Source organism: Gobio gobio (assembly GCF_949357685.1).
Source record: "Gobio gobio genome assembly, chromosome: 5".
NCBI classification, from domain to species: Eukaryota; Metazoa; Chordata; class Actinopteri; order Cypriniformes; family Gobionidae; genus Gobio; species Gobio gobio.
Window position 1 is genome coordinate 3299753 of NC_137101.1, and position 26184 is coordinate 3325936.

Consider the following 26184-nt stretch of genomic DNA (forward strand, 5'->3'; position numbering starts at 1 on the left):
TGAATCATTCATTCAACCGATTTGTTCAAAACGTCGGTTCATTCAGGAACGAAGCATTTGGCTGTCATAATGAGCAAGTAATTTAATCATTCATTCAACCGATTCGTTCAAAAAGTCAGTTCATTCAGGAACGAAGCATTTGACTGTCTTAATGAGTGAGTCACTGAATCATTCATTCAGTTGATTCGTTCAAAAAGTCGGTTAATTCAGGAACGAAGCATTTGACTGCCTTAATGAGTGAGTCACTGAATCATTCATTCAGTTGATTCGTTCAAAAAGTCGATTCATTCAGGTACGAAGCATTTGACTGCCTTAATGAGTGAGTCATTGAATCATTCATTCAGCTAATTTGTTAAAAAAGTTGATTTATTCAGGAACGAAGCATTTGACTGTCTTAATGAGTGAGTTATTGAATCATTAACTCAGCCGATTTGTTCAAAAAGTCGATTCATTCAGGAACGAAGCATTTGACTGCCTTAATGAGTGAGTCATTGAATCATTCATTCAGCTGATTTGTTAAAAAAGTCGATTCATTCAGGAACGAAGCATTTGACTGCTTTAATGAGTCACTGAATCATTCATTCAGCCGATTAGTTCAAAAAGTCGATTAATTCAGGAACGAAGCATTTGACTACCTTAATGAGTGAGTCATTGAATCATTAACTCAGCCGATTTGTTCAAAAAGTTGATTCATTCAGGAACGAAGCATTTGACTGTCTTAATGAGTGAGTCATTGAATCATTAACTCAGCCGATTTGTTCAAAAAGTTGATTCATTCAGGAACGAAGCATTTGACTGTCTTAATGAGTGAGTCACTAAATCATTCATTCAACAGATTCGTTCAAAAAGTCAGTTCATCCAGGAACGAAGCATTTGACTGTCTTAATGAGGGAGTCATTGAATCATTCATCAACAGATTTGCTCAATAAGTCAGTTAATTCAGGAACAAAGCATTTGACTGACTTAATGAGTGAGTCATTGAATCATTAACTCAGCCGATTTGTTCAAAAAGTTGATTAATTAAGGAACGAAGCATTTGACTGTCTTGAGTGAGTCACTGAATCATTCATTCAACAGATTCACCAGCATGCCATGCAGTTCTGATAGTGGACTGGTGCAAAAAAAAAAAACACCACCAAAATAATTTGGTGTACAATAAACCTTTGATCGTAATTTTTTTTTTAAATATAGTAATTTGGTGTGAAAATACAAATCATTTATGAATTGACAAAATGGAACCAGTTCATAAATCAACAAGGAGACTTTAAGTCTAAAATGATGACCATTTGGACCTTTTCTCATTGGTTCTTTGCCGCTCTACTCACATTTTTAAGTTGAATGCCGTGTCGTATTTGGTCTAAGAGTGCGCCGCGGCCGCCACTGGACACGGCCGGCTTGCTGTTTGGTTCCACCTTCTTCAGCTGTGCCCCTTCTCGAATTTGGTCCAGGAGTGCAGATTTACCCCCAGGCAGCTCCCCTGAATTTACTTCCGTTAGCGGAGGAGGCGCGGGAGGAGGTGGCCCCGGAGGAGGCGGCGGAGGGGGTGGAGCCCCACCCATTGAAGATGGAGGAGGAGGTGGAGGGGCCGGTGGAGACAGGGAGGCAGGTTGGGGGGGTGGAGGTGGGGGAGGAGCTGCCCCATGCCCTCTGCTGGGGGGAGGAGGTGGTGCGCCCATACCTGGCCGGGAAGGTGGAGGTGGGGGTGGGGCGGCAGTGGGCGCTCTGGATGGAGGCGGTGGAGGTGGCGCTCCTCGGCCTCTGGAGGGGGGTGGGGGAGGAGGGCCAGAGAGATGGGGAGGTGGAGGAGGTGCCATTCCTCCTCTGGATGGTGGAGGTGGAGGTGCTGGAGAAACACATTACGGTAAATGTTAACTTAACAGTAAGTTGAGAGCAACAAAGAAACATGCATTAAATGTGAAAAAACTAGCAAAGTTGGTATTGAGGTGGTGTTAAGAGTTAGGGTTGAATTTAGAATCTGAACCCAGCAAACACAGAGCATTATGGGAACGTTAAAATAACGTTCTACAAACCTAAAACTAACGTTCTAATTCCGTTAAGAAAATGTTCCTGGCTAAAAAAAAAAAACAAAAACAAAAGACCGCTCTGGCAGAGTGTTTTTAAAGGTTTTTAAACCCTTAATGTCACCCCCCTTTTTGAGAATAGTCATGAAAATGCACTATCCAAACTTAAAGGGCTGTAATTCAAGAATGCTAGACGTAAGTTTGGTCTCGTTTTAAAGAAAACACTCATTTGAAAGCAGTTCAAAACATGAAGGTATGAAAAAGTTATGGAAGTTTAAATTTATTGTAAATTAAAAATACGGTAATAATACGATTATTGAATTGATTCTATATAAAATATATATTTTACAAAAAATGTTTTACTCTAAAATTACTATTAAACCAAAGCCATTTGCCTAACCGAGTTGTGTTCCAAATTTGAAGTTAATAGCACAAAAATTTAAGTCCCCATGAGATTTTTGTTTAGGCGCTGTACCAAAAATAGCCACCAGGTGTCATTCAAATTCCATTAATTGTTTTTTTTTTATTCAGTTTCCTGTAAATTTCTGTCCAAATATCACAAAGCAGTCACCAAATATAGGACCCTTGAGACTCAGACCTTTCCGACGATATGTGTTTTGTCAAGATTAGAAAAGATTTAGATTATAAAGTAGTAAAAATACATTTTGTAATACGAAACATGACGCCGCCCACTAGGGGGAGGAGCCCGCTAGAAGAATTTAAAGTACCGTTTCCATGGTAACGCAACGTCTGATTTCAAAACGGTTTTCACAGGATGAATTTTGAGTTCGTAAGCGTTCTAATGATACCTAATTTATGATAATTACTAAAATATATGATACGCAAAAAAAAGCGATCGGCGACAGTTAACGGGTTAAATTTTAAAGTCAAATAATTTTTGTGAAATGAATGATTTTATCGTCTGGTTTCCTTAAACAGGTTTCCTATTAAACAGAAAAAAAAACATTGTGTTAAATATCAAGCAAAAAAAAAAAAAAAAAAAAAGTACCCCACCTCGGGGGTCCTAAAGGATGAATTATTTAGATATTACTCTATTGTAGCACAACATCCCATCATTTTGGTGTCTAATATCACACACCTGGCAGCTACACCGAAACTCTTGGACTCACCTTGCCGTCGGAGTTCATCTTTTACAGCCTCTACTCCTCCTTTCTTCTCGATGAAGTCGTAGATGACCTTGGACGTCTCTTTGTCTTTGAGCTCGGCCTCAGAAATGCCACACATGTCAAACAGGTTCTTCAGGTCCGGGTCCAGGTTATTCAACTGAGGGAAGACAAGGAGTGACCCGTCAAATCAAATATAATTTAAATACTTCTCGACTTGTTCTCCTCATTTGTTAGTCACACTTCAGATATTAAAGCTACACTGTGTAACTTTTTTAGTCTATTCTTAGCTAAAAACACTTAGTTCTTTCAAAAATATATGTGCTCATTAATGTATATTTACTTCTTTCAAGTAATAAAGTATTCTCGTAAGTTTATAATATGCCATTGAAAATACATTAGGTAATGGGATCTAACGGTGGTCGCCATGTTGCCCCTTCATCTTGAAAGTACATTAGCCAAAGAGGGACATACCCGTAAATTCAAGCTTCGCTTTTCGCGTTTTAACCGGTTTTAATACTCGATGGCACTGTACAAAATTCTCTGCCTCGCGCATGTGCGCGTCAACTTGTTCAGACTTGTCTGGTGCATGTGCAGAGAGTTTTCATCTCAGCAGCTCCAGTAACTGAGTTATACGGAGTTTTCCTGGCTTGTTTATTCCTCAAAAGTCTGTTTTTCCTTGTGTGGTATTTCTGTGCGTTAATAACTCCGTGAGTAATAATAGTTATTGTCATTGTAGATGTGTTTCAGAGTGTGTCATCGCGTAATTCAGTTGATGTCACCTCAGAAGTATTTTTGTGTCAACATACAATAGCGTAATGCTCACCTATTTGAATAATCATTCAGTTATTTTGTTATCAACAATGTTTATTCGTTTATAGAAAATATTTGCTTGTAATGTATGTTGATGGAAATATGTATCAGGTCTGATCGGCATATTAACAATTGTTATACAGAGCGCACTGCAGTGCTAACGTTAAAGCGGCGCACACACTTTTGTAACCGGACACCGCTTGTTAGCAGCGGCAGCTCCGCTCCTTTTAATGCAGCTGCCTTTAGCGCCTATATATGGTACAATAAGCTCTGGTTTACGGTTACATCATACAAATGTAACTTATAAGTATAGTTATACAGTTCTTAACTGTGTATATTCTGTCATGTCATTATCATGTATATTTACCATCCTTATTTGTTCTCTCACAGAAACCACATTTATGTACATATCCACGCAAACCTGTTTATGCCTTGCAATTGGATGACTGAATAAACATTACTATCATCAAAGTTCACTCTGGATTAGCTGCAGTTCTTTCTAGCCGAATAATTAGGCCAGTTGAGTTCCAACCATCCCACTGCGCACAGAATATCCCACAGGCACCGTGTCGAATGTGGACGAGGTCGAACTGGAAGCCATGTTAATCTTGGACTAAATCGGCCACCGTAGGAGTTGAAACGAAATCGGAATTGAGAGGAACAGAAACTAATATTCACTGGATGGTCATATACCTTTTCACCACTAGATGGGGGAAAATATCACACAGTGTAGCTTTAAGAGTCCATGTAGACTATATTGCCAAAAGTTTTGGGATGCCTGCCTTTACATGCACATGAACTTCCCAATTTCTTAATCCGTAGGGTTTAATATGGAGTCGCCCACCCTTTACCGCTCTAACAGCTTCAGCTCTTCTGGGAAGGCTTTCCACAAGGTTTAGGAGTGTGTTTATTGGAATTTTCTTCTAGAAGCGCGTTTGTGAGGTCAGGCACGGATGTTGGACGAGAAGGCCTGGCTCTCAGTCTCCGCTCTAATTCATCCCAAAGGTGTTCAATCGGGTTGAGGTCAGTGCCCGGTTGCATAAAGCACCTTAAGTTTTTCCCTCAAGTATGAGACTTAAGGGGCGATTTCCTCTTACCTAAGAGAATAAATAAAGGGTGTTGCATATAATCTCTTAAACGGTTCTCTTAGGTAAGGGAAACATTTAAAGGGTTAGTTCACCCAAAAATGAAAATTCTGTCATTAATAACTTCCCCTCATGTCGTTGGACACCCGTCAGACCTCCGTTCATCTTCAGACACAAATGAAGATATTTTAGTGTAAATCTGATGGCTCTGAAAGGCCTCCATTGGCTCAATGCACGGTTCACTCTCAAGACCCTTAAAAGACACTAAAGACGTCGTTACAAAGTCCATCTCACTACAGCGGCTCTACAATAACTTTATGGAGTGACGAGAATAGTTTGTGCGCAAAAAAACCCTAAATAACGACTTATATAGTGATGACGATTTCAAAACACTGCCTCATGAAGCTTCGAAGCGTTATGAATCAGTATGAAACACACCGAGTACCAGCCCAAATTTCCAGGGGAAAGTTCCTGCGGTAGAAACGCGACTTATTGGACAACTTTTGTCTACATAAAGTATCTTCTTATTAAACTGTTTGTACACTTACAAAGTTCTCAATGCTTGGGTTTGCATGTAGGGACCCTCATTATGCTACTGTGTTAGTGTGAGGCTATTTTGAGCCTTGTTAGTGGTATTAACTAGCGGTTTAATTTGACTTATTCAGTGCCCCATAGACTAGCGTTATAAGCTAATCTGTTTTGAGATAAAACTCTTTACATTCGATGTTCATGAAAACGCATCCCAGAGAACGATCTACTCGGTAACCATGTGTTAATTACGCCAAGGTTCATTTTTCACCGGAGTTGTCCTTTAACTGAAAAACAACCCCACCCCGTAATCCCCCCTCTACCTAACTTTACACTCAGCACAATGCACTCAGGCAAGTCCAGTTCTCCTGGCAACCACCAAACCCAGACTCGTCCATCGGATCACCCAGACAGAGAAGCGTGATTGGTCACTCCTGAGAACACGTCTCCACTGCTCTAGAGACCCGTGGCGGCGCACTTTACCCCACTGAATCCCACACTTTGGTGATGTAAGGCGTGGATGAGCTGCTCAGCCATGGAAACCCATTCCATGAAGCTCTACACACTGTTCTTGAGCTCATCTGAAGGCCACAGGAAGTTTGGAGGTCTGTAGCTCTTGACTCTGCAGAAAGTTGCCGACTTGTGTCCCTCAGCATGCGCTGACCCCGCTCTGTGATTTCACTTCATGGCTGTTGTTCCCAAATGCTTCCACTTTGTTATAACACCACTAACAGTTGAGCGTGGAATACCCATTCTTTCACAAATGTTTGTAGAAATGTTGCTTGATTTATACACCTGTGGCCATGAACACCTGAAGTCAATGATTTGGAGGGGCTTCCCAATACTTTTGGCAATATAGTGTACTTCATTTCAGCAAATTCCTCAAGCACAGAAACAGACGAATGTGCCGTTAAAATGTTAATAATTCTGTCCTCTGATAATGAAAAACTTCCCTGCGCCAATCACACCATAACCCTGAATAAATCCCCTTTATGTAATCTCTCATTCAGGGGGAGTTAAAATTAAAAACTAGAGCACACAGATCTAATACACACTGAAATATGATCCTTGAATTTTGGGAGAATGATTGCTTTGGATTATGAAGATACACCCCCTGCAATCACATTGTGTAAGAGGTGCATTTGTGAATCATATCCCGCCATGACCTCTGATCCGTGATGACATTTTAAGATGACATGCATCACCGAACTTCACGTGTTTCGCATTAAACTCAAACATGCAATACTCACGTCAAAGCCTGTGTTGGGATCCCATCCAACATGCCCAACGTGCCTGGGAAAAAAACACACGCATTAACCGGAGATTAAAAAACATCATCATCATCATCGAACATAAACATGGTCACGGAGGTCTCATCCCTCTTTAGCATGATTCCTGGAATACAGCGGCCAGATTATCACGTCTGGGATATATTACATGGGATGTCCATCCGATTACACTTCCAATCACAACATGGGCCCTGTTTACACCGGGTATTAATATTAAAAAACATTTTGAGCGTGTCCACTTTTGACCACTTCTAGGGCCCAAATGAAAGTTTTGTTTTTTTCCCAAATTCAGTTTTATTTTTTTTCCAAAATTCATTTTTTTTTACTCAATTTTTAATGGTTAAATAAAATTGTAGTAATCAAAAAGCATGTCTAATTAATTTAAATCATGAAACAAAAACTTAATAAAATGCTGTTAAATTGTATGTTTCATGATTTCAATTAATTAGGCCTGCTTTTGGATCAGCCATTTAAATGTAGTCTAAAAAAAAAAACCGAAAAGAAAAAAAAATTCTGAAAAATTAAGAAAAGAAAAAAAGGAAACCGAATATGAGGAAAAAAAGACAAGAAAAGTGTCATAGGACTCTTAACATGCAATTTTTGGTAAACTTTTAATAAATTGCATAACCGTTTTAATTAAGTTTTTTCCGTGTTAATTATTCTGGATTGCTTTTTTTATTTTTATTAAACCATTTTAATAGTTAAATAAAACTGTATTAATCAAAAAGCATGTCTAATTAATTGAAATCATGAAACGTATACAAATGAACAGCAAGTCATCAAAAGTTGAACAAAAATTACATGTTTAGGGCCTTATGAAATAAATTATGTTTTTTCTCAAATTCAGTTTTATTTTTTACCAAATTCTGCTTTCTGGATTCCATTTGAACGGTTTAATTAAATTGTAATAATCAAAAAGCATGTCTAAATAATTTAAGTCATAAAAACATCAATTTATAATTTTTTTCTTTATCATTTATTTTAAGAATTATTTAATTATTTTTTTCATTTCTATTAAAATGTTTTTTTCTTCTTCTGGCAATCAAATTAAGGCATAAAACATTAATTTAATTAATATTTTAATCATACGAAATTAAACATTGTGCTGCACAACAGTAGCCTGGATGCCAGCCGAACTTAGCCCCGCCCACAACATTTTTACTCGGGCAGTTCGGTCTGGACTCGCTCCATAGAGGAGTAATTATGCCCGAACAGAAGCTGTTCGGACCAATGAAATCATCAGGGCGGGCTTTAGACGATGATGGACAGATGATCAACAGTAACGTAATCATCCACGTCATCAAAGAGCGCTTGGGTTGAATTTGTTCTAATCCTAAACGGAGAACTTGTTCGTATATGCGTTCACCTTTACTATTTCTCTCAGAAATGATGATGGTGTTGGTAAGTACTCCGTGTATCCTTAAATTATTTTTTTACAACACCGGCAAAGTTCGTTTACACTCATCTTTTTCTTCTAACGTTAGTCCAGCGTGCGTGCAGACAGGGTTGCCAAGTTTTTACAACAAAACCCGCCCAATTGCTAACGTTCCTCAAAACTAGCCAAAAACAAGCCCAATAGCTTTCCAAGGGGGTTCTCCGGGGAAAAAAGGCATTTGGGGGGTAAAATATGTGTTATTTTGGAAGGACTGCGGCTAAAATTCGCATTCCTGGGTCTGTATATCACATAATTTGGGTCGCTTCAACCCGCAGACTTGGCAACACAGTGCAGTTGAGTTCTGTTGACATTTGACAACTAACATTATGCGTCGCTCGGTCGCTCCGTTGCTCTGATTGGTTGTAGGTCTATCCAATTGAGGTCTTTCCTGGTTCGGTTGAAACACACCCCATAATCACAGCCCAACGGAGCAGATCAGACTCATATTCTGACTAGAATTGAGTATGACGACGTCAGGCTAGCACAACAGAGCTTTACTGTTAAAATTAAAACACGGAAGAAAAAAAAATGTCATTATTCCTCAAATAAAGTTGCAATAATAATTTATTATGTTAGTTGTATTATTATATTCTAAATGTTCTACTGTACAACAGTAATATATTTCTCAGTTTCTCCGTCTCAATTTCTTAAAGTTAAACCTAACTTTTATTTTGGCTTTTGAGTTTCTGTGTTTATGATTTGACGATAGTTTTTCTCAAATGAAGCGGTAAAATGCTCATGAAGTGACTCTGGAGATGAAGTTCATGCAGAATGAAGGCTGAAAACACTGAGCGTCACGCGCGTGTGTGTGTGTGTGTGTGTGTGTGTGTGTGTGTGTGTGTGTGTGTGTGTGTGTGACGAAACCATTCATTCACACAGACACACGCAGCTCATGCAGGGTTAATATTTAAATTTAAATTTTCGGTTTAATATTCACAGACACTAGTCTATATTGTGATTTTATTTAAGTGTACTGACCTGCTTTTTATTTATGCCTAAAATTTTATCCTGTGAAATTCGTTATACAATAAATTCCACTTTTATGACTGGAATCTGCGATTTCGTCTGCATTTTCCGCATTGAGGAAACAATCAAACTTCTAGAGCTTGTCGAAAACGCATGGCTTTCATAGTGTAGACCATAGATATACATAATAAAGGCTAGATGTCTCGGCCAATGGAGGTCGACGTCCACACCTGGCGGCCATCTTGTCACAGTCAGCTCGCTCACTCCTAACATTGTGTTTTAATGGTGCGTGTACTTTTTAAATAACCATAACGTGCACAATTTTCTACCGATTTTCAAACTGTTTGGTTTGTTATAAACGTCAGAGATGTAGTTATGACACTGCATAGTTGTGAATAATTTGTTCAAGCATCCAGAATTATAGCCACGTTAATAACGTTTGTAAGAAACCAAACCATTTGTAAATCGGTCAAGATTTCAGCGAGATAAGAGTATTTGTTACGCCTTACATACCTCAGAAAAAGCTTGCCTGTGACAAGATGGCCGCCGCTGATGAGGTTAGACACTCCGCCGTAAGACATCTAGCCTTTATTATGGATATCTATGGTGTCGACGCTCATGTGGTCAAATGAACTAAAACACCCCCTACTCTCCGCCTACTGACCTAATGTGTGAACTATGGGACGCGCGCTAGTCTGACGGGATGTAAACGTTGACGGTTGGAGACCCAAGTTTGGTTTGAAGATGAAAAAAGTACCAATGTTCTCTCACCATTTCTGATTTCTGACACACACACACACACTCTTGCGTCTATCAGAGCAGAAACGAAAGCTGATGCTCTCCTTGTGTTTTCCCATGATCTCCTTTCACGTTCATATATAAATAGTGTGAGCTAATTTAGAGATCGAAAGATAGACGCTCCCCTCTAAGAAATCAGGACAGAAGAGACGGATTTAAACACCAGGTGTAAATGGGAATGTGTGTCCCTCGTCGACTTGTGATCCGCATCTTAACACCCGGAGGAAACCAAGCAAAACATCCAGCAACTTCAACACAGTGTTCATTTCGTTGATTAATAATTTTCGTCAACGACCTTTTTTCACTGACGAAAACGAGACGATAACTAAATAAAAACTAGTGTTGGATGACAAAAACTATGACGGAAATCAACTGTCATTTTCGTCAACAAATAAAAACGAGACGAAAATGTTAGGGAGGGACGATTAGGGAAGAGATCGGGTCAGAACTGATGTCGTGTGTAACAGATGCTGATCTAACCGCTGGAAAACACACTACAGGCTCACACACCCCCAATCCAGAGCGGCTCACAATCACTGAATAACACACATTTATGCCAGGCCATTGTTTATGAACTAATGCTGATGAATAATGACAAATGTTTACTTTACAATGTTTATATAGTAATATGTTTTAAACGGTTGTAACAACGCATATTTCCTTCATCTGAACTTGAATGAGCTCCTGCAACTGCAATAGTAAGGCACAGGCATTTCAAAATAAGAGTCCCGGTGTATTTCGAGCTTGTTTATAATTAAAATCATGCATTATATATTCGTTTTTGGTTACACAATAAACTGTATTTAATTTAATTACCATTTAATTCATAGTCAGGAGGAAAGAGCCGTATTTGACACATATTCAATACAGTATCAGGTTATAATAGTTCACTAAAAATCTTCATTACTTGAAATTAAATAAATGTTAACTGAAATTAAATAAATAAACAAACTTATTTGAAGCTTTAGCTTAACCTGATATGGCCTACTAACTAAAGAAGAAATACAAAGTTATAAAAACTATATAGATGTTTTTAAAAAACAAACAAAAAAATGAATTGAGCTCTTTCGTGTATTTTTAATGTCAAAAACAAAATGTCAAAATGTCAGTTCAAGTGACAGTCGGTTATGTAACGCTTAAATGCTTAATGTATTACAATTGAACTAAACTCATTAGATTTAGTCGACTAAAACTAAAAACAATTCAGGTGACTAAAATATGACTAAAACTAAATGGCATTTTAATCAAAAGACTACAACTAAAACTAAATCAAAATTTGCTCTCAAAATTAACACTGCTTCAACAATGCATTAAAGCCGACTCACCGAAAATTGCTCGGCGTGCCGATTTCCGCTTTGGATATTTTCTTCTTCTTGTTGTTGATTTTGCCTTTGGCTTTGTCTTTCCTGTTGAAGTTGCTGTGGAGGTTGATGTTGTTCATCTGAGTGTTGTTTTGATAGCGCTGGTTGTTGATCTCGGGGTTCTTTATGTCCACCGTCGCCATTGGAAGCGAAAGTCCCGAAAGTCCCGATGGTCCTGAAACAGACACAATCAAATTCATGTTTTAAATGATGCAATCAAACACTTTAGTTTTTTTTAAGTTAATGCTCTTTTTTTTACGGCCTGTCAGTGTCCAGACAACATTCGCAAGTTTAAGGCAAGACACTACAGGCAATCGCGATTAATCGCATCCAAAATAAAAGTTTGTGTTTACATAATATATGTGTGTGTACTCAGTTAATTATTATTTATATATAAATACACATGTAAATGTACTCTGTTAATTATTATTTATATATAAATACACACACATATATTATGTAAACACAAACTTTTATTTTGGATGCGATTAATCGCGATTAATCTTTTGACAGCCCTAATTTAAACAAAACTTGTAATAGTTTATGCCAGTAATAAACTGGAGAAGTTTCACAGTGATATCTTGTAATTTAAAAAAAAAAATGGTTTATTTTGGATGCGTTTAATCGCGATTAATCTTTAGACAGCCCTAGTTTAAATTAATGTTTTAATATGCAAATGAGGCCTTATATAACTTAAATATACACTCATTTGCATACATTTCCAAAAACTAAATCTGGAAATTGGAAAGGACCAGGTTTAAAATGATTGGTTCTATTGGTTGACATATTAGAGGAGAAGGCTTTAACTGAGGGGATTCTGGGTATCTGATTTTGTGCTTTAGTAAATTAGAGAATACTGACAATAGCCTTAAAAAAAAATCAATTTCCGCCATGTTTTTTGAAGTAAAAGGACCTATAACTCAGGATAGGAATATGTCAACAAATCCCTCTGTAAAATCCTTCAGAATATAGTTCAGGATAAGACTGGAAGAGTTGGTGCTACTGAAGGGGATAATCTGACTCTGAGTGTGAGAAAAAACTCATTTTGAGAAGTTTTATATTGTATAACTGCATACATTTCTATGAAACCCCCAACCTACAAACAAAATATATATATTCAGTTCATTAATATCAGTAGTGTATAATATTCAAAACACATGGAAATTGATAAATGAATAAATTATTAATAGCAATAGCCTTAAACTGAAGAGAACTACCTTAACAAACACACACAACAGCCACACAAACTGTCCAGTATTTGTTGTATGTCCATCTATAACTATTTTAATCCAATTCTGACGGGGTTTCATCGTCCAATCTGTTGTTGTTTACTTTCTTTCACCAGCTCTTGCTACTTTTCTGTGAGCGTTTATGAGCTGATTTCGGCGTTGTCTGCACTTTCTCTCAGGCGGAGAATACACAAGGAAGCGGTTTCCGGCTGCAAACTTTCGCGGTTGGTTAGTTCTACAAAGGAAATGGCCATATTTGGATTAGCCAGCGCTGTGTGTGAGACTGAGAGCTTTATAATGATACCAGGCATGACATGTTTCTGTGAATGGAGACGGCACGGGAGCTCGCGCTAGAATAACTTTTGATGATTTCGGGTAGAAATCTAAAGGCGCGACTCGTCGAGACGGTTTTCCAAGATGGCTGCTGTCTGTATACGCGTAATGTACTGTCTTTATAAAGTATCTTCTTATTAAACTGTTTGTACACTTACAAAGTTCTCAATGCTTCGGTTTGCATGTAGGGACCCTCATTATGCTACTGTGTTAGTGTGAGGCTATTTTGAGCCTTGTTAGTGGTATTAACTAGCGGTTTAATTTGACTTATTCTGTGCCCCATAGACTAGTGTTATAAGCTAATCTGTTTTTAGAGATAAAACTCTTTACATTCAATTTTCATGAAAACGCATCCCAGAGAACGATCTACTCGGGAACCCTAGGTTCATTTTTTCACCGGAGTTGTCCTTTAAGGGAGCAAACTGGCCCAAAATCTCAAAATTGACCACTGCATGAAAAAAAACCGATGTTTTTTCCTGCCGTGTCTCGCCTTAAACACTTATCCCGTGAAATTGAACATTGCGTTACAATGGTAAATGATACTTTAAATCCTGCTAGAGCTTTGATTTTCTAGCAATAATCGGTAACACTTTAGAATCATTAGTTAACATTAGTTAATGTATTAACTAACATGAACTAACCATAAGCAATACATTTGTTACTGTATTTGTTCATTTTTGTTAATGTTAGTTAATATAAATCCAGCTGTTCATGGTTTGTTCATGTTAGTTCACACTGCATTAACTAATGTTAACTTCATTTTAATAAAGCATTAGTAAATATTGAAATTAACATTAACAAAGATTAAGAAACGCTTTATAAGTGCAGTTCATTATTAGTTCATGTTAACTAATGATCATTATTCTAAAGTGTTACCCAATAATCTTCATTAAAGCTACACTGTGTGATATTTTCCCCCATCTAGCGGTGAAAAGGTATATGACCATCCAGTGAATATTAGTTTCTCTTCCTCTCAATTCCGATTTCGTTTTAACTCCTACGGTGGCCGATTTAGTCCAAGATTAACATGGCTTCTAGTTTAACCTCGTCCACATTCGACACGGTGCCATCGAGTGTTAAAACGCGAAAGGCGAAGCTTGAATTTACGGGTATGTCCCTCTTTGGCTAATGTACTTTCAAGATGGAGGGCCAACATGGCGACCCGCATTCGAACCCTCACCCGTATGTATTTACAATGGCATATTATAAACTTACGAGAATACTTTATTACTTGAAAGAAGTAAATATACATTAATGAGCACATATTTTTGAAAGAACTAAGTGTTTTTAGCTAAGAATAAACTAAAAAAGTTACACAGTGTAGCTTTAATGTTAGTTAATATAAATACAACTGTTCATGGTTTGTTCATGTTAGTTCACAGTGCATTAACTAATGTTAACTAGATTTTAATAATGCATTGGTAAATGTTGAAATTAACATTAACAAAGATTAATAAACGCTTTATAAGTGCAGTTCATTATTAGTTCATGTCAACTAATGATCATTATTCTAAAAAGAGTCTTTAAAAAAGAGACCAAGCATTTGATAAATCACATCTATGCTCAAAAATGGGGGTGACGGTTAACAGGTTTAACGACTTAAACCGCCCGATAAATCTTCTTTCCATCTTGCCCAATTATTTAAGACTTCAGGTCGCAACTTACCTTCCTCCTGGCGCTGGACACGGTTCGCAGGCGAGAGTAAAAACGACGGGCTAAAGCGTCCGCTAATGTCTCCGCCCCCTAAACCCACGTTCAGGAGGATTTTCCCCATCACCACACAGGTGCGCTCACTGTGTCGCAGGTTCGCCGCAGGGTCGGAGAACGGCCCATAGAGCTCATCCTGCGGGAGTACGAGGCATTGCAGGGGAGCCAGGCAACCTCCCGAATCCGAAGCCCCGTCTAGTTTCTCATCCGTCGGCGCGGATAAAAAGGTGGTGCAGAACATCATCTCTGAATGTGAAAGCCTGCTCTCGCTTTTCTCTGCCTGCATTTGAAGGCCGTAAAGCCCCGCCCTGTTTTAATCCCGGGAAATTATACACGACCGCTGGATTTTACATAACAGTCAAAGCCAGAAATAAGCTTTGGCAAATCTCCTGGGTTCCCGAGGACACGCTTCCATTGAGAAACAACAACAAAAAGCCCTCCAGGCAGACAGAGGGCGCAAACTGGGGGACTAAACCAAAGATCAACCCTGCTGTTGTCAAAACATCCAACTAGAGGTCAAGCAGGCGGTTAAAGTCATACAACCGGCTCTCAAACGGATTAACTACAAGGATAATACCCCCACACACACAAAATAGTGCGGTTTCATTGAAAAAAAAAACCAAATCTAACCCATCTCATAAACCTCATATTACTACTTCAAAACATCAGCACTGCCCAATATATCTGAGGGGAGTGACAGAGCTGCCAGAGTTCCCAGTATAGCTGGATTTCTGCCTCTGGGTGGATGAATGGTAAAGCGCAAATGAGCTGGTAACATACGTTAGCGGGGTAGTTGACAGCCCCTGGGGACATGTGACACTTCACATGACACTGTGAAGACCACGTTATGGCATTACACATGATAATGGGATATAATGGAATTATATGTGCCTGTATGTGTTTAAAGGTGCAGTACGCAATTTCTGAGAACCGCTGCTGATGCTGCTGAAAGTGGATTGGAATGAGCTGCACAACGCACTAATAGCCAATTAGCTGTTGTGGGCGTGTCCACTCATGATGGGGAGGAGAGAGTGAGCTAATTAGCTGTTGTGGGCGTGTCCACTCATGATGGGGAGGAGAGAGTGAGATAATTAGCAGTAGGGGGTGTGTCCACTCATGATGGGGGAGGAGGGGGAGTGAGCCAATTAGCTGTAAGGGGCGTGTCCACTCATAATGGGGGAGGAGAGAGTGAGCCAATTAGCTGTTGTGGGCGTGTCCACTCATGATGGGGAGGAGAGAGTGAGCTAATTAGCAGTAGGGGGCGTGTCCACTCATGATGGGGAGGAGAGAGTGAGCTAATTAGCTGTAGTGGGCGTGTCCACTCATGATGGGGAGGAGAGAGAGTGAGCCAATTAGCTGTAGTGGGCGTGTCCACTCATGATGGGGAGGAGAGAGTGAGCTAATTAGCTGTAGTGGGCGTGTCCACTCATGATGGGGAGGAGAGAGTGAGCTAATTAGCTGTAGTGGGCGTGTCCACTCATGATGGGGAGGAGAGAGTGAGCTAATTAGCAGTAGGGGGCGTGTCCACTCATGATGGGGAGGAGAGAGAGTGAGCCAATTAGCTGTAGTGGGCGTGTCCACTCATGATGGGGAGGAGAGAGTGAGCCAATTAGCAGTAGTGGGCGTGTCCACTCATGATGGGGAGGAGAGAGTGAGCCAATTAGCTGTAGTGGGCGTGTCCACTCATGATGGTGAGGAGAGAGTGAGGCAATTAGCAGTAGTGGGCGTGTCCACTCATGATGGGGGAGGAGAGGGAGTGAGCCAATTAGCTGTAGTGGGCGTGTCCACTCATGATGGGGGAGGAGAGGGAGTGAGGCAATTAGCAGTAGTGGGCGTGTCCACTCATGATGGGGGAGGAGAGGGAGTGAGCCAATTAGCTGTAGTGGGCGTGTCCACTCATGATGGGGGAGGAGAGGGAGTGAGCCAATTAGCTGTAGTGGGCGTGTCCACTCATGATGGGGGAGGAGAGGGAGTGAGCCAATTAGCAGTAGTGGGCGTGTCCACTCATAATGGGGGAGGAGAGGGAGTGAGCCAATTAGCAGTAGTGGGCGTGTCCACTCATGATGGGGAGGAGAGAGTGAGCCAATTAGCAGTAGTGGGCGTGTCCACTCATGATCGGGAGGAGAGAGTGAGCCAATTAGCTGTAGTGGGCGTGTCCACTCATGATCGGGAGGAGAGAGTGAGCCAATTAGCTGTAGTGGGCGTGTCCACTCATGATGGTGAGGAGAGAGTGAGCCAATTAGCAGTAGTGGGCGTGTCCACTCATGATCGGGAGGAGAGAGTGAGCCAATTAGCAGTAGTGGGCGTGTCCACTCATGATCGGGAGGAGAGAGTGAGCCAATTAGCTGTAGTGGGCGTGTCCACTCATGATGGTGAGGAGAGAGTGAGCCAATTAGCAGTAGTGGGCGTGTCCACTCATGATGGGGAGGAGAGAGTGAGCCAATTAGCTGTAGTGGGCGTGTCCACTCATGATGGTGAGGAGAGAGTGAGGCAATTAGCAGTAGTGGGCGTGTCCACTCATGATGGGGGAGGAGAGGGAGTGAGCCAATTAGCTGTAGTGGGCGTGTCCACTCATGATGGGGGAGGAGAGGGAGTGAGCCAATTAGCAGTAGTGGGCGTGTCCACTCATGATGGGGGAGGAGAGGGAGTGAGCCAATTAGCTGTAGTGGGCGTGTCCACTCATGATGGGGGAGGAGAGGGAGTGAGCCAATTAGCTGTAGTGGGCGTGTCCACTCATGATGGGGGAGGAGAGGGAGTGAGCCAATTAGCAGTAGTGGGCGTGTCCACTCATAATGGGGGAGGAGAGGGAGTGAGCCAATTAGCAGTAGTGGGCGTGTCCACTCATGATGGGGAGGAGAGAGTGAGCCAATTAGCAGTAGTGGGCGTGTCCACTCATGATCGGGAGGAGAGAGTGAGCCAATTAGCTGTAGTGGGCGTGTCCACTCATGATCGGGAGGAGAGAGTGAGCCAATTAGCTGTAGTGGGCGTGTCCACTCATGATGGTGAGGAGAGAGTGAGCCAATTAGCAGTAGTGGGCGTGTCCACTCATGATCGGGAGGAGAGAGTGAGCCAATTAGCAGTAGTGGGCGTGTCCACTCATGATCGGGAGGAGAGAGTGAGCCAATTAGCTGTAGTGGGCGTGTCCACTCATGATGGTGAGGAGAGAGTGAGCCAATTAGCAGTAGTGGGCGTGTCCACTCATGATGGGGAGGAGAGAGTGAGCCAATTAGCTGTAGTGGGCGTGTCCACTCATGATGGTGAGGAGAGAGTGAGCCAATTAGCAGTAGTGGGCGTGTCCACTCATAATGGGGGAGGAGAGGGAGTGAGCCAATTAGCAGTAGTGGGCGTGTCCACTCATAATGGGGGAGGAGAGGGAGTGAGCCAATTAGCAGTAGTGGGCGTGTCCACTCATAATGGGGGAGGAGAGGGAGTGAGCCAATTAGCTGTAAGGGGCGTGTCCACTCATAATGGGGGAGGAGAGGGAGTGAGCCAATTAGCAGTAGTGGGCGTGTCCACTCATAATGGGGGAGGAGAGGGAGTGAGCCAATTAGCAGTAGTGGGCGTGTCCACTCATGAGGGGGAGGAGAGAGTGAGCCAATCAGCAGTAGTGGGCGTGTCCTCTCATGACGGGGAGGAGAGAGTGAGCCAATCAGCAGTAGTGGGCGTGTCCTCTCATGACGGGGAGGAGGAGTGAGCCAATCAGCAGTAGTGGGCGTGTCCTCTCATGACGGGGAGGAGGAGTGAGCCAATCAGCAGTAATTTTGAGGCTAACTGTCAAAATTATTATGGTCCTAAAAACATAATATAATTTCCGATTTTGGGGTGAAATATGACCCGGACATTTCTTTGCATAATTCAGTCTGATTATTCAACGCATGTTCATAAACTACTAGCACAAGAATCTGCAGACATTAAAAAAAACATTTGAACTGGTAAACCTCGTCAGTCCAATGTAGAGTTCAGTCTAGACAGAATTAACGTAAACAACCTACCATTAGGTGGGTCGCGTCTTTTTTCTGCAAGACAAAATTAAGATAACCGTTATTATATTTAATAACGGTTAATTCACCAGTGCATGACTTCAAAAATGTACGGTTTATTAGTGAAAGAAGGAGAGATTTAGTGGTGCAAGATCGCACTCAGAGAGATATTTAATATTAGTTTGTCGGAAAAGCCTCAAATGCACAATCCTCTCCTTGTCCCGGCAGAAGTTGCTGAGTCAGTCCACACACACACACACACACACACACACACACACACACACACACACACACACTGAGGGGAAGTGGTTAAAGAGAAGACTAATGAGAAGCAGACCGACACGAACAGACCCCTGCGTGTCCCACAGACATCAAAGCCACGAAGAAACACGCAAACTGCTTGAGTAGCCTTAGTTAGGAAGAAAGAAAACGGGCAGCGTGGCATTTAGTGCTACAGAAAGAGCGATAGAAGCAGACAAAGAGGGGAACCACTGAGTCACGGCAGAAGAAAACCAGGAGATAATGTTTTTTCCAGCACACAAATGAAGTGAAGGAGAGAGACAGACGCTGTTGTTGTATTTACCGGTTTTCCTCCCTCTTCTACCCAGAAGATCATTAGCTGCAGACCTGAAGCGCTTGGCTTCCTCCTCGTTGGCAAAATTGAGGCCGATCTGGCACGCCTGAGGACGAACACATTAAAGACGCTTTATATATACACACACACACACTCTGGTGAAACAGCAGACATCAATCAAAACACAGATTCAGAGGAGTTACTCAAACTGGACAGCTGGTCGCACTGATAAACGTCAACACAATTTAAAATAAAAAGCCATTTACAACTCATTTTACTTTTGTAATGAGCCGCTATAGAGTAAAACAATACTTTAAAAAAGTTTATCAAGCTAAACTTTATTGTCGGCTTGAGAAAGCCTGAACAGAAAGTTTTAAAAGCTTAAAGGTTTTCAGTTTGACGTAGTTCAAAGTATGATTGATAGATAGCACATTGCTAGCATGATTAACATGTTTGCTAGCATGCTTTAACACGTTTCTAAAACGATTTAACGCATTGCTAACAATATTAACATGTTCGCTAGTATGATAACACATTGCTAGAATGATTTAGCATTTTTCTAACATGATTTAACACATTGCTAGCATGTTTAACATACTTGCTAACATGATTTAGCATGTTTCTAACATGATTAAACACATTGCTAGCATGATTTAGCATGTTTCTAACATGATTTAACACATTGCTAGCATGATTTAGTATGTGTCTAACATGATTTAATATGTTTCTAACATGATTTAACACATTGCTAGCATGATTTAGCATGTTTCTAACATGATTTAACACATTGCTAGCATGATTTAGTATGTGTCTAACATGATTTAGCATGTTTCTAACATGATTAAACACATTGCTAGCATGATTTAGCATGTTTCTAACATGATTTAACACATTGCTAGCATGATTTAGTATGTGTCTAACATGATTTAGTATGTTTCTAACATGATTTAACACATTGCTAGCATGATTAACATGTTTGCTAGTATGATTTAGTATGTTTCTAACATGATTTAACACATTGCTAGCATGATTAACATGTTTGCTAGTATGATTTAGTATGTTTCTAACATGATTTAGTGTGTTTCTAACATGATTTAACACATTGCTAGCATGATTAACATGTTTACTAGTATGATTTACCATGTTTCTAACATGGTTTAACACATTTCTAGCATGATTAACATGTTTGCTAGCATGATTTAGTATGTTTCTAACAGGATTTAGTACGTTTTCTTACATGATTTAGCATGTTTCTAACATGATTTAACACATTGCTAGCATGATTAACATGTTTGCTAGCATGATTTAGTATGTTTCTAACAGGATTTAGTACGTTTTCTTACATGATTTAGCATGTTTCTAACATGATTTAACACATTGCTAGCATGATTAACATGTTTGCTAGCATGATTTAGTATGTTTTCTTACATGATTTAGCATGTTTCTAACATGATTTAACACATTGCTAGCATGATTAACATGTTTGCTAGCATGATTTAACATGTTTCTAGCATGACACATTTGCCAGCATAACACACTCCTAGCATAATTTAGAATGTTTCTAACATGATTTAATGCATTACTAACACGTTGCTAGCATGATTTAACATGTTACTAGCATGATTTAAAACATTGCTAGCATGATTTAACACGTTACTAGCATGATTTAAAACATTGCGAGCATGATTTAACAGGTTTGCTAACATGATTTAACACGTTGCTAGCATGATTTAGCAAGTTGCTGATGATTCAACATTTATTTAGCATTATTTAGTACGTTGCTAACATGATTTAGCATATTAGAATCTTCATTTTTAGGAAAACCATAAGTCGGATCAGTTTGAAAAGATATAGCAACGCGAGTCAGAACAGTCTGAAGGTCTGAGCCGAGTTTGGAGGTTCTAGCTTCAGTAGCAATTCAAAGTTTCTCAAGCATTACAATTTACTAAAGGACTAAGACAAAACAATTTTCAGACACAATAAGACCAGAGATGTTTATGATCAAAGCAAATGGAGCCAATTTCAGTTTCACACCGACTTCAGCTCCAGCTTTATCAGTGGCACATACCTTCGGTCTGCTGAGATGAAGAAGTGTACAGAACAGGCACAAAAACACGGACACACACACACGCAAAGGGCATGTAGGTACAAGATCTGAGCACTTACATCTCCAGCGAATGTGATAAAGTAAGATCTGGAGCTGCTGATTGAAAAGTTGCTGTAGAGCTCTTGATCAAACAAGACTTTTCCCTCCTGTGAAAGCAGAATAAGAAACAATTTAGAGTTAATGCCAAGGGCAAGATGATACACGAGGAATCATAAAAACACCCCTGGAGCATCTGTGGACTTACTTTAATATCAAACACCCTGATGAAGTAAGATCTCTGAGGGCTGTCCTTCACCAGACAGGCCACGCCACAGCACTTCTTCACCCAGGACGAGTTCCTGTCGGCTCCATAGACCTGCACCACTGCTGAACACAAACTCTGCACACACAAAGGAAACAAAAGATTGAACTAAATCTGCAATCGCAGGGTCCAGAATAACATTTGAGATTTAAGAGCAGTGGCAAGTTAATTTAATAATAAAATTACTATTGTTTTGCATTGTTTTGTTAAGCGCAGCTATTAATAATATTACATGTTTGTTTATTGGAAATTTAACAGTGAAGCACTAGACCTATATAGTGCATATATAGTCTAATCATTCCCCATCCCTTATATAGTGCCCAGTCTGATCGTTCCCCATCCCCTATATAGTGCACAGTCTGATCGTTCCCTATCCCCTATATAGTGCATATATAGTCTAATCATTCCCCATCCCCTATATAGTGCCCAGTCTGATCGTTCCCCATCCACTATATAGTGCACAGTCTGATCGTTCCCCATCCCCTATATAGTGCACAGTCTGATCGTTCCCCATCCCCTATATAGTGCACAGTCTGATCGTTCCCCATCCCCTATATAGTGCACAGTCTGATCGTTCCCTATCCCCTATATAGTGCATATATAGTCTAATCATTCCCCATCCCCTATATAGTGCCCAGTCTGATCGTTCCCCATCCCCTATATAGTGCACTGTCGGATTGTTCCCCATCCCCTATATAGTGCACTGTCGGATTGTTCCCCATCCCCTATATAGTGCCCAGTCTATAGTGCCCAGTCTGATCGTTCCCATCCCCTATATAGTGCCCAGTCTATAGTGCCCAGTCTGATCGTTCCCCATCCCCTATATAGTGCCCAGTCTGATCGTTCCCTATCCCCTATATAGAGCACTGTCTGATGGTTCCCCATCCCCTATATAGTGCCCAGTCCGATCGTTCCCCATCCCCTATATAGTGCACTGTCTGATCGTTCCCCATCCCCTGTATAGTGCCCAGTCTGATCGTTCCCAATCCCCTATATAGTGCCCAGTCCGATCGTTCCCCATCCCCTATATAGTGCCCAGTCCGATCGTTCCCCATCCCCTATATAGTGCCCAGTCCGATCGTTCCCCATCCCCTATATAGTGCCCAGTCTGATCGTTCCCTATCCCCTATATAGTGCCCAGTCCGATCGTTCCCCATCCCCTATATAGTGCCCAGTCCGATCGTTCCCCATCCCCTATATAATGCCCAGTCCGATCGTTCCCCATCCCCTATATAGTGCCCAGTCTGATCGTTCCCCATCCCCTATATAGTGCCCAGTCTGATCGTTCCCCATCCCCTATATAGTGCACAGTCTGATCGTTCCCCATCCCCTATATAGTGCACAGTCTGATCGTTCCCCATCCCCTATATAGTGCCCAGTCTGATCGTTCCCCATCCCCTATATAGTGCCCAGTCTGATCGTTCCCCATCCCCTATATAGTGCACAGTCTGATCGTTCCCCATCCCCTATATAGTGCCCAGTCTGATCGTTCCCCATCCCCTATATAGTGCCCAGTCCGATCGTTCCCCATCCCCTATATAGTGCCCAGTCCGATCGTTCCCCATCCCCTATATAGTGCCCAGTCTGATCGTTCCCCATCCCCTATATAGTGCCCAGTCTGATCGTTCCCCATCCCCTGTATAGTGCCCAGTCCGATCGTTCCCCATCCCTTATATAGTGCACTGTCGGATCGTTCCCCATCCCCTATATAGTACACAGTCCGATCGTTCCCCATCCCCTATATAGTGCACAGTCCGATCGTTCCCCATCCCCTATATAGTGCACAGTCCGATCGTTCCCCATCCCCTATATAGTGCCCAGTCTGATCGTTCCCCATCCCCTATATAGTGCACCGTCTGATCGTTCCCCATCCCCTATATAGTGCCCAGTCTGATCGTTCCCCATCCCCTATATAGTGCCCAGTCTGATCGTTCCCCATCCCCTATATAGTGCACCGTCTGATCGTTCCCCATCCCCTATATAGTGCACTGTCTGATCGTTCCCCATCCCCTCTATAGTGCCCAGTCTGATCGTTCCCCATCCCCTATATAGTGCACAGTCTGATCGTTCCCCATCCCCTATATAGTGCACAGTCTGATCGTTCCCCATCCCCTATATAGTGCCCAGTCTGATCGTTCCCCATCCCCTATATAGTGCCCAGTCTGATCGTTCCCCATCCCCTATATAGTGCACAGTCTGATCGTTCCCCATCCCCTATATAGTGCACAGTCTGATCGTTCCCCATCCCCTATATAGTGCACAGTCTGATCGTTCCCCATCCCCTATATAGTGCCCAGTCTGATCGTTCCCCATCCCCTATATAGTGCACCGTCTGATCGTTCCCCATCCCCTATATAGTGCCCAGTCTGATCGTTCCCTATCCCCTATATAGTGCCCAGTCTGATCGTTCCCCATCCCCTATATAGTGCACAGTCTGATCGTTCCCCATCCCCTATATAGTGCCCAGTCTGATCGTTCCCCATCCCCTATATAGTGCACCGTCTGATCGTTCCCCATCCCCTATATAGTGCCCAGTCTGATCGTTCCCTATCCCCTATATAGTGCCCAGTCTGATCGTTCCCTATCCCCTATATAGTGCCCAGTCTGATCGTTCCCTATCCCCTATATAGTGCACCGTCCGATCGTTCCCCATCCCCTATATAGTGCACCGTCCGATCGTTCCCCATCCCCTATATAGTGCACTGTCTGATCGTTCCCCATCCCCTATATAGTGTTGTGCACTATGTGCCATTCCCCCATGTAGAAAACAGTAAATGTGTGAACAAGTGACCGATTTCAGCCTCAGCGTCTGTTAATAATGTACTGGGCGGGGCTTCAGATTCTAGAGAGCATTTGATTGGACAGAAAATCTGATGAGAAGCTGATGTCATCAAAATCATTGATTCACATTGGCGAAAGTGAGAGACGGTAAATTTTGAAATCTAAATGTGAAGTGTCATTGTTTTGGAGCACACTAGCTCAGTAAGACCAACATATTCACACTAAAAGCCCAAAAACTTCAAGTGATGATTTCAGGGGGACTTTAATGCCCTAAAACTCTCGCTGGTTGTATAGTTTAACTGCTCTGGTCATACGCTGATCAATCTATAGAGCACATGATTAAACCGCAGTCATTCAACCGCCCGACGCCTCATGATGATGTGATTGATGCCAAGACTGCAGCGCTCACGGGAAAGGCCTTTGACAGTCTCCTCACGAAGCTGCCGCTCAATGGCAGAGAATGAAGACACACTCTCAGACTAATCATGAGGAGAATGAGGAACACGGCTCAATATGCGCATTACGGCTGCAGTCGAAGAACACAGCTCATCATTTTAATATTATATTGTAGATACATTTTTATATTACACAAAACTGAATTTATGCTAGTCTTTTCTTCCATATTGTGCTTTTTGCTTTGCAAACAAGAACAAATGTAGGGCGGGGCTTGATTTTGTCTGTGGGGATTTGATTGGATTGTTGTGGTTTGCTATTGGCTGATCTCATGTGAGTGACAGCTGGCCCCGCCCACATCATCAGAGAAGAGAAGCTGCAAGAGCAGTGTTGGGTAAGTTTCTCTAAAAAAGTAATTACATCTTTAATAGTGCAATTAGATTACTGTACAAATGTAATTTATGAAAAAAAAGAAAAAAAAAGAATTGTCCAGTGTGATTCCATGGTGATTAATATAATATAATTATAAATGTAACATGAATATAACAATATATAAATAATATAAATATAACAAAATATAAATATATAGCATAATAATATAAATATAACAATATATAAAATGAATATAACAATATTTAAATATAACAAATATAACATGTTATATTTGTTATATTTATATATTGTTGTATTCATTTTATATATTATGTTATATTATATATTATATTTATATATTATGCTATATCTATATTTATATATTGTTATATTTATATTATATTTATAATGTTATATTTATATATTGTTATATTTATATTATATGTATATGTATATGTTATATTATATATTATATATTATATTTAATATAAATATAATATATAATATAAAAATATGTCAATCTATAAATATAACATAATATATAAATATAATATAATTATAACAATCTATAAATATAATATAACAACAATATATAAATATAATATTCTAACATGTTTGTTGCATTTTTAAAAAATATATATTTTCCCTTGTATATTATGTAAACAACCATGTTATCAAGGACAACCAAGTTTTCTGAAGTTGCAAATAAAAAAGATTATTTGTTTACCATGTACAGCAAATGTGGGCGGGGATATGTTAATGAGCTCGGGATGTCTATAACATCACATTTTCTGAATGATGTGTTTTTGCAGTTTGTTTTAAACAGCGTGTCTGGATGGGACATGGGAGGAAAATTTGAAATGTGAATGTCGAAATCCTGCTTTCCAAGACATGAGGAAACAAAACGAAACATGGATACAGCCGAGTTTACAAATCAATTGTTTGAGATGAACCAGATGCGAGGAATCAGAACCAGTGGCTATTTCT

General features: G+C 40.7%; 1 protein-coding gene across 2 annotated transcripts in view; it reads right to left on the bottom strand.

Moving 5' to 3' along the window:
- The window catches only part of waslb (WASP like actin nucleation promoting factor b), a 41560-nt gene that overhangs the window by 4176 nt on the left and 11200 nt on the right, over positions 1-26184 (bottom strand). The window contains exons 2-9 of one of the 2 annotated variants that reach the window (XM_079817918.1): positions 21595-21729; positions 21410-21496; positions 19253-19349; positions 18682-18705; positions 11385-11595; positions 6822-6864; positions 3152-3305; positions 1326-1843 (exon numbers count right to left, since the gene is read on the bottom strand). In XM_079817918.1, the coding sequence (XP_079674044.1) occupies positions 1326-1843; positions 3152-3305; positions 6822-6864; positions 11385-11595; positions 18682-18705; positions 19253-19349; positions 21410-21496; positions 21595-21729 (1269 nt within the window). The remainder of the gene's footprint in view (positions 1-1325; positions 1844-3151; positions 3306-6821; positions 6865-11384; positions 11596-18681; positions 18706-19252; positions 19350-21409; positions 21497-21594; positions 21730-26184) is intronic. The other variant, XM_079817919.1, reaches the window with a different exon arrangement.